General features: G+C 41.5%; 1 protein-coding gene across 2 annotated transcripts; it reads left to right on the forward strand.

Annotated features, from left to right (window-relative positions):
• The first annotated feature begins 98 nt into the window (after positions 1-98).
• znf740b (zinc finger protein 740b) lies at positions 99-6868 on the forward strand. 2 transcript variants are annotated; one of them, XM_044039069.1, is made up of 7 exons: positions 99-200; positions 1667-1814; positions 2000-2233; positions 2627-2755; positions 2866-2989; positions 3248-3366; positions 4019-6868. In XM_044039069.1, the coding sequence occupies exons 2-7, from the start codon at positions 1770-1772 to the stop codon at positions 4166-4168; spliced, it is 801 nt and encodes a 266-aa protein (XP_043895004.1). In that variant the 5' UTR covers positions 99-200; positions 1667-1769; the 3' UTR covers positions 4169-6868. The 2 variants fall into 2 exon arrangements, with proteins under 2 accessions (XP_043895004.1, XP_043895005.1); XM_044039070.1 differs by lacking the exon at positions 1667-1814.
• Positions 6869-9679: the final 2811 nt, after the last annotated feature.

Below are 9679 nucleotides of genomic sequence, written 5' to 3' on the forward strand. Positions count from 1 at the left end.
ATACCCCGCCGCCACGACCTCACAAACATGGCCACCAATGTGAGGAGTCCCTTTGCACACACGTGACCGAGTCTCCGACCAATCACGGCTCCCCTCGCACAGTGCTTCCGGTGGTGTTTCCTGTCAGTGTTTGTAAACTGAGGAAAAAAATTGGAAGTGCGACAAAAAAGAATTACCTACTAAAGTCACAAAATTGGAAGGTAAGTCATTGGGGTTGCAACACATTTATACTCGAGACTGTTGATGTATTTTATAGTCGTGCACTCGTGTTTCTAACACGTATAACCGGTGAGAGGGCTGTTTAATTGTGGTCGGTCGGCGCGGAGCCCGCACGCCCTGCCTCCCTGCTGCTGCCTGGCTGTTGTTGTGTTTTTCTGGGGCGGGGGAGGATCCGGTCATACAAGAGTTGTCCCACAACCCATCTGCTAGCCGACCAGCTAGCTAGCTAGCTAGCTAGTTAGCCTTTTCTGTTGCGACTATCTCCGTATTGCACACTCCACAATACTATACCTGTATATATGCGGTTATCCAGTGATACAGTCGTAGCCAGATTAACTGATAAATACCAACGGTTCGTAAATAAACATGGTCTGAATTGTTAGCCAGCTCACTGATGCTAAATGTATTATTTAATAAACAGGTCTGTATTACACGGGCACAGGACTGGGCAATGATTCAATAACAATGTCTAGTTTCTTAAATATCAATACAACTAAGTTTCAATATTTATCGGTGTAATGTTTGTTTTTGGACACAACACATAATTGCTGTCACTGGTTTCCCCCCAAAATGTTTCTTTGTTTACAAGTTTTACTTGTTTTCTTTCCCTAACCAAATTTAAAGGCCACAATCAATTGGGTTTACTCAGGAGCAAAACTCTGTTATCTGACAATTACTGTAGTAATTGTTGATATAAATATACAGTATTATTGCACATCACAATAAGTTGATCATAATGAATTTACATCATCGGGATAAAAAGTGGCAGAAGGGAAGCCTCCGTCTTTTCACTTATTCCAGGACCTCGTTTCACATTTCACTTTCAATGTGATATTTATCCAAAACTAGAAGATGTTCAGTATTATGTGCTATTTAAGCAAAGACACCAGAGATTATTTCCACTGTAGGAAGAAAGGACTATGCTTGGAATTTTCAGTTTGTTTGTAACATATTTCCTCAGCCTATATCTATAGCACTCAATCTGTTTTTATAAAATAACATATGTTGTTGTATTTAATTTTCAGATGCCTGAAATAGAGTTATCAAAATACTGATACTCAGTTACTAATCAATGTAAAACATTTGTATCAGATTAGATACTCATTTGCAATCATTACTAGCAGTGCCAGTCGTCTGTAATGTTAACAGATCTCAGATTACAAATATCATTTATTTTATAAAGATTTTCCTTGTTTTTTGATCAAATTTCCTTTTTTTTCCCTCTGACTGATGTGTGTTCTTTTGACTTGAGGTGTGCGTCAAACCACCGGGGCTGTATCACCTATTAAATAATGGATATCACGTGGACTGGATATTAGGTGGACCTACATTTCTAGTCATAATGTTTATCCAGATTTGGTCCTCTGTGAAATCTGTCTGGGTTCCCAGCTCCTGATTCCAGCATGTAAAAAATATTAGGCTTATGTTTTCATGCCTCTACTTTCAGACTTCAGCCCCTGATGATTTGGGTGGGTGGTCTCTTCTATCCCCCTTCATTGTGAGTGAAGCCCCCCAGTTCCCCCAAACACACACGCATTCAAAGCACGGCGATGACACACCATTCCAACAACTCTGTTCGAGACCATATGAAATGGGTCAGTTGAAGTCTTCATGTCCAGAATCACCCCCTTGGATTTAGCATGTCCTTATGGCAGCTCATTTGTCTGTTAGTCCCATTTCTCAATCTACCCTCCTTCTTCTCCCTGACTCCTTGTCTCTGTCAGGAGTCCGGCACCCCCCTCCCTTTCTGCCCTGACATGTTGTTTGTTTGTGTTGCCAGGCTGGGTTGCTGGGCTGTGAGGCGGTGCTGTCCAGCATGGCCCTGATGCAGGCCAACAGCATCCCAGGCCAGAAGAAAATGATGTCAACATTGGGCCAGGGGCACAGAGCCAGTGCTGAGAGCCAGCAAACCCACTCACAACACAGTCCCAACCACCATGGGCACCAGGTTCACCATGGACAACCACACCACAGCCACATGGGCCATCCATCAACTGGGAGCTGTCCACCTCTGGTGAGGAAGATACAGCCACAGCTCTACGCTCATCACAATAGATTCTTAACTTGTTTAGCATGGAAATGAAAATGGAGGAAGGCACTCATAAAGTTGTTATTAATATATTGATGTTATGTAGTCTAAGTAAACTTTACCAACTCCAATTCTGTGATAGGACTCAAAAGGAAATAGTTGTACGTTTCAGTGGCATTGCAGGATCTGAATAAGGTCATATTCTAAGTTTAACAATATACAGTAGTCATACTATAAATGAATTATGATTTTACCATACTATATTACATTCCGACAATAATATATTGTTTGTGTTTTGTTGTTGCACTGATTAAAAGAATGTTACAGTGGCAGATCCAAGCTTACCTGCTAACACTGACATTTTGCTTCCTCTAAAAGCTAATCCGAAAAGATGGTGATTATCACTCATCAAAATTGCTGGATGGAAAGGATATGCAGGCAAACCAGAACATGCAACCCAAGAAAAAGCACAAGAAAGCATCCAACAAAGTTAAAGAGAAAGTGGAGGTAAAAGCTAAAAGCTACACTGACTTACACATTCAACTCATTCAATCTAATTTTAATGTTTTAATTAACTTTAACAATTGTTTTTTTTTTTTTTTTTTCATTTTTGCCAGCATTTACTTCCACCAGATTTGGATGACCTCTCTTTGAAAGTTCAGAAGAACTTCATCTGTGACCACTGCTATGGAGCTTTTCGGAGCAGCTACCACCTCAAGCGACATATACTCACACATACAGGTGAGATCTCACGGCACATTTCAGTGTGACCATGCTCCATTATTAAGACCTGGGAAACATGATGTGGCACAATGAGACGGAACTGGGTGAGCTGCCTCCCTCCTGAAGCAACCATCTATGTCTTTGTCCACCACTATATTTGTGTTGCACATTTGGCCAAAACTCTGAAGAAGAGAAATAACTTATCTTACGTCCACTTACATATACTTATGAATCTTGATCAGTACTGATAAACATTCCATTTGTGGTTGTTCTCAGGGGAAAAGCCATATGCCTGTGATGCGTGTGACATGCGCTTCATTCAGCGTTACCACCTGGACAGACACAAGCGGGTGCACAGCGGAGAGAAGCCGTACCAGTGCGACCGCTGCCACCAGGTGAGTCATCCAATCACTTATCACAGTGAATAATATGATTCCAAGATGCACAGAAACAATGTTTACTCACACTGGGCATTTTAGACAACCTACATGGTCAGAATGTGCAACGTCTGTAGTCATATGTTTGGATCATTAGACCAACAAAGTGATGCTCGTGCTGAAACTAATCATCAATCGATTTATGTCTTTAAATAAGAGACAAAAATCTGCAGGTAGTTGGAGTATGCAGAGTCTAAAGTCTGAAAGAAAAAGAAAGAACGAAAGTCTGGCCTCCAGACTTAAGTTTTAGCCACAACATTAAAAACTTTACTATTAGAACAAGTTCAATAAAGTTTATAATGGATCTTTCTGACAGCAATCAAGAGGGAAATTGAAGTCAAACTGAAAGACAGCTGAACACACTTTTGACTTACTGATCGTCTAAGAGGCAGATGGTTGATAGCTCTGGCAATTAATCTGGCGCTGTGACCCCCCTCTTCCCAAACTGCAATCAGTCTGTCAGAATTTCTGCCCAATTTGAAAATGAGTCGGTGCTAAATAAATGCTTCATCCTTGCATCGTGTCTCCTCGGCATTGTGTGTTCTTTGCGCTTTAGTCGGAAGGTTTTCACTGAAACTTAGACCTCTCTCTCTCTCTGCCTGCCTTGCAGAACTTCTCGCGGACAGACAGGCTGCTGAGGCACAGACGGCTCTGCACAGTCGGGATGAGCAAAGAGGAAAACCAGTACTCACAGGACGCTTCCGGCCATCCAGCTTCCTGGAGCCCCTTACAGCCTTCCAACAACCGTCTGACTGTATGACCCCCTGACTCAAACAGAGACCCCACAGAAAAAGAGCAGTCTGTTGAACATTGGAGATGAAACAGTACTGTAACCCTAGAACAGATCTGCTTAAACAGAACCCATCTTTAGTCCACTCTCACCAGCTCACTCAGCTTAGTAGTGGATTTGAATTTTTGTACTTTTTTTAATTTATGGTTATATTCATGTTACACACAACAAGATGACAGTTTATGCTGTGTTTCCATCATGGTACGGTTTGGTATGCTAAAGCCCCAGGTCAGACTTGTGTTTGACTTGAGAACAGTACCTTTAATTTGTAGGCGGGGTGTGAGCTGGGTCCGATGACCGCATAGCGCGACATTGTACCGGCGCGACTACAACGAACTCGACAACAGACGACAATGGAAGAGCTCAGTTTGTGACTGTTTGTCTCAACACGACGTCAAACTTTGTATGAGAATAGACTGCGGGCGTTTGCCTCAACTTCTGATAGCAACAGAGTGTCACAGCTGCCAGTCTAGCTCCATATTGTACCAATTTACTCTGGTACAAAAATGGAATGATATATGTGCCATACTGTATCAAACTGAACCTTTCCTTATGGTGGAAACATGGCATTATTCACAATTCTGGACAACAGGTCAAGTCATTATGGCAATAATTGAATGAAACACACACATCTCCTTTTTATCCGAAAGGTTGTAGGGATTTTCTGGCAGTGCTGTCAAGCAATTTCAAGAATGTTTGACTGCATGGACTGTCGAGTAGAGACTGTTTCTGTTTATCCTGCTGATGTGCAGTCGGCACCGGCGTTGCCTGCAACGGACAGTTCAGTAAAGGACACAAAGAGTCGATCAGTGAAATGTGACAGCAGACTTGTGGTCTGTGCTGCCTCGAGGAAAACGATTTGCCACCTGTCCATCGCTGTGCTGTGTGCTGAACATAACACCTACAGTATACAACACTAAAAAAGACAGGTGCGAGGACACTAAAAGTTACAGAGATGCTCCCAATGTTTCATTTTCAATTAAGTGTTGTGTAAAGTAAAGTAAAAGGTGTGTGGCTATTATTGGTACACATCCACTGCTGTACCTTATTTCAAAGGGGCCATGTCGTGACTGTTTTTAGGTGACACCATTGAAACACCGTGAAATTTTGACAGGTTTGTTAGTTATAGCCCAGAATTTTTTGATGCCCTTGAATACATTGAGTGAGCTTGTTTTTTAATCATATTAGCTGGATGTAGGAGCCACCTATCCGTGGCAGTGTACTGTAAATTCAGTGCGTTGACCGTCTCTGTTTTCCTAGAAACCTCCCTCAGTCTTATTTTTTCCCCTCTGACTGTGAAAGCCTTGCATCCCGTCAGAGATTTCCATCACCCTGTGAAATCTCATAACTCATTTTTGTAACACTGTTTGCACACAGGTGGATCGAAAGTAGAATTAGAGCCCAAATAATCTTCTCTCCAGATACCTGGAGCTCACCACTTCGTTTCCCATACTCATGAAATTAGCCCCGGCCAGTTCAAACTGCTTCAAGTGTAATTTATCTCATCTGAAGGTTTTTGGAAGCCGATCTCCGTCTTGACCTGACTGAATGTGATCCGAATACAGTGCCATAACATTTCGTCTGCAGTTTTCACCTTGAGCATCTTCAGTGAAGATGATAATTGTACTTCATGGGAAAAGAAGGTCCACATGGCATTTTCTATGATGACAACCTACAGTGTTGCTGTATGTTAATGTTATGGGCCTCTGTAAGATCAAGTCAGTTTGTAAACACTGGACTGAAGATGGTAGCTCAATTGTAAAGGAAGTGGTGAGTTTTAACGCTTGTTTTCTGTTTAGACTAAAATGTGTTTTACAGTAGACTGGTAGTCCTGTTGCTCTCAGACATCCAGATCATGTCAAAGGAGTTTTTTTATGGCCCAACACTGACTCGTCTGCTGTTTATTGAAGTTAATATATATTTAAAATGTATTAGGCGTAGAAAATAGTACGTACAGGACCTACATTCCAGAAGCAAATCAAAGTATTTACAAAGTTATAATCCTTAGTCTGATCATTTTTTATGATGACTGAAAAGGCCCTGATGAGTTAATGTTCAGCTTACTTGTAGGAATAAAGTACAAGCTGACAGTCTTAGTGTAGCAGCCTTTAATAGTCGGCATATTTTTTACTTTTTTCTTTTGCATGCATTTTAGCAACTTGCATATATGTATATTTTTGTTAAATTCTTTTTTTTTGTTGAATTCTTGTAAGAGTGTAAGGTAAAGACTCAACAAGAGTTTTAAATTTGAAACATTTCAATACAAGGCTTACACTTTTGAAATATTCTTCATCAAATATCTACCTTTCACTCATTTTCTACAACGAAAAAAATGAAGTTAAGTGGGAACTTATATAAATGATGAAATACTCGTAAACCATTGTTCCCATTGAGACTGAAATTGTGTTCTTTAGCCTGTCCTCAGTCAGCTTTTGTTACTTGTCCAAGGAGTTTTTGAGACTTTGAGAAACATGTAATGCACCAGTCATGTCAGCAGGTGGCGTCAATGATCATATGAGGGCTATATTGTTTTCTTTTTTTTTCTCCATAGCAAAAGAATGAAGACGTAGAAACAGTTTTATATGTTATGTTTGTTTTTCTCAGATTGGTTGTAATTCAGGATTAGTCACAACGCTCTGAATAAAAATAGCTGCAAGTGATGAACATGGATGAGATAGAAGCATTGTGTTAATGTGTTACAGTATTACTACACAAAGACAGGTATGTATACAATAACCTGTAAGACTGATATCAAGAAAATAATTAGCTGTTATCACCACTATAATTTCAGTCGCCATGCTATAATGAAACAAACAAAAACAACCCAGTGGATTTATGCAGGTTCACAAATCAATACTCATTGTATTAGTGTGCAGACAAACACCAGTATAAATGAACCACGTTTAACAACTCTATATTTCTCACAATGGATTATTTGTGCAAGAACACAAATATTTTTTTAACCACTGTTCAGCAAATACAAAGGTGAGCCAAACAGCATATATTCACACGGTTCTTTGGTTGATAAGAGCGTTAAAATAATGAATAGCCGTTGGAAATGGTCAGTAATAACCTCTCTTTAATCGGCTAACACGAGTGCACAGCAATACTAGAGGCTTTTTGTGTGGTATTCAGTCTTCTCAGCCACAAGAGGGAGGTGTGTGCCAGGGTACTGTGTGTTTGCAAGCTTCAGTGAGGCAGTAGAAACAGATGGTACTTGTCTGCGAGGCCTTCTTTTGTAATGTTTAAAGCCAAAACAACACCTGATCAAGATGCTTCATCTATTTAAGTGTCATTGACATCATGCCTCAGTTATGTACAAAAACTATGAATGAAAGAAATGTCTATTCTTAATGAGAGAAAACCCTCAGGAAGCACAAACGTGCCATGGCTGCTCAATCGGCCACACATGGCTCAAAACCAAAGTCATATCATTTCAATCCCCAGAAAACGTTCACAGACGACAGGACGACAGGATAATAAAATATCATGAATGCACAACAGTCAGTCCTTTGTTAAGAACATTTGTTTAAATGCTGCTGTGAAGAAGTATTATTGTGAAAGCAGGCAATCACACGGACAGAACCATCTGTGTGGTAATCACTGGTATTCACATTCTTCACGCAGGAGCTAAGAATTTCTCCAAGTACGCTCCCTGTCATTTTCCCTGTGAGGGTATTGGCACATTCGTTGTACGTGAGAAGGTGTAGATCGTGCCCTTTAGCACCTTCTCCTTTGCTATTGACCAGTTCTTTAATTAACACATTAGGATAGGCAGGATGAGATCAGCCTGAAGGCTGCTGGGAGTGTGCGTTTCCCCCCCCTGGGAGACATCCTCTCCCTCTGCAGCCTGATTTACAACACCCACAGGCCTCTGGCACTTAACAATGGACCTCCTTAAGTGAGGTAGATGGGGAGGAGATCAGAGAGGGGAAGATAACACTCCATCTTCATACACAAAGTGCTGAAAATTTAGGTTCGAAATCATCTCTGCGAGACAGACTGATCATGGAGTCGGTCCGGAGGTAAAGTGTAGGAGTGCTGCCTTGTGCTCAGTGTGGCTCACTCCATCAGGTTAGGGGAGTGAGCTCTAAGACTGATGGTCACTTCTCTACATCCTCACCTCTCCTGTCAGAGGGACAAAAAGGCAGAAATCCTCCCCAACAAAGAGTAAATCTCATCTGACTGTGTGTGCTGTGTGACTCTGTCAACATGTGGTTGGTTCAGAGGTTGACAGAAACAAGCGCTCAGCAGCAGAAACATTCTGTCTACCTAAAAATGTTTGGATGCCCCCCCGCACGATCAAATACATCACAGGCACACGGCGAATGATTGAAACCCTCCCAACAATAGCTCCTGCTATCTCCTTCTCCCTGAGGTGTGGGAGAGCCTTTTCATCTCAGGCTTTGATTAATAAAGGAATCACTGGTTGGTTGAAAGCAAGCAGCGATCTGCCCCCCCCTCACACCCCCTCCCCCCCTCGAACATCCATCATGGCTGTGACAGCCCACCTCTCTGTGTTAATTAGCGGTGATATTTAAGCTGTCTGAGGTGTTCCATGGCCGTCAGCATGGTGGTGCTACTCATTAAAATTTCAATTCATCTGCCCGTGGTTCCTCCCCTATCCCCATGTTCTCAAACATTCACTCAGAAACGGCGTTCACTGCAGACTGGAGATTAAGACGTGACAGTGAGTGACAACACAACAGCTGCAGTTTCCCTGAGACGGAAAACAGGAACACTGCAATCGGCGAGAGATAGCATGTGAAATTGAAATTCAAACAAAGGTTCAACTGTGAACATAACTCCACCGGTGCACCCACTACTCACGAGCATGCATTTTAATGTACGTCCAACTGTGGCAGCGTGATTATAAAAACATCGCTTTGACTTATCACACCTGCTTAATAATTACTTTCTATTACATAATTACTTTACACTGCCATCCATTTACATTTCCTGTCAAACAATGAGCAGAGAAAGTGTGACAGCATTACTTATTAATGTTCACCAAATACTGTAATATTCTCCAATACTGGGGGCAATTATTCAGAAATAGATTATGCATGAAGTGAATTGTGGTCTATGTGGAGACCAAACGATGAGAACTTCAGTTAGAGCAGAGTGAGGCAAAGGGCAGCCATTTTACAGAAGTCTGACTTAAAAGGGTAAAAGGGCTTTCAATATGTACATAAAGTTGGAGTTTAATGTTCTGTTGGTTCCAAGTTGTTGTCAAAATCTACTAAAACGTGGCCGCTCGCACAAAGTGTCTCTGATGGGAGATGTTCTGTCATGTCATGCTTCAACCTGTCCCGCGTTCAGATGCCTGCCACTATTTTCTAATTAGTGTAACTCAACAAGATTAATGAGCCTGTGCATATCATTCCCAGAACTGAAAAAAATATAACACGAGAGCAAAAGCCATCACCCACTGGCTGGTAACACGGGGGGAAAGAAAAGTTTGGCCTACTTTCGAGTTTT

Source organism: Solea senegalensis, linkage group LG11 (genome assembly GCF_019176455.1).
Source record: "Solea senegalensis isolate Sse05_10M linkage group LG11, IFAPA_SoseM_1, whole genome shotgun sequence".
NCBI classification, from domain to species: domain Eukaryota; kingdom Metazoa; phylum Chordata; class Actinopteri; order Pleuronectiformes; family Soleidae; genus Solea; species Solea senegalensis.

Coding starts and splice junctions, on each gene's coding strand:
- znf740b (XM_044039069.1), top strand. CDS start 1,770: ATGACACACCATTCCAACAACTCTGTTCGAGACCATATGAAATGG. Junction 1,815..1,999: donor TTCGAGACCATATGAAATGG/GTCAGTTGAAGT, acceptor TTGTGTTGCCAG/GCTGGGTTGCTGGGCTGTGA. Junction 2,756..2,865: donor AAGTTAAAGAGAAAGTGGAG/GTAAAAGCTAAA, acceptor CATTTTTGCCAG/CATTTACTTCCACCAGATTT.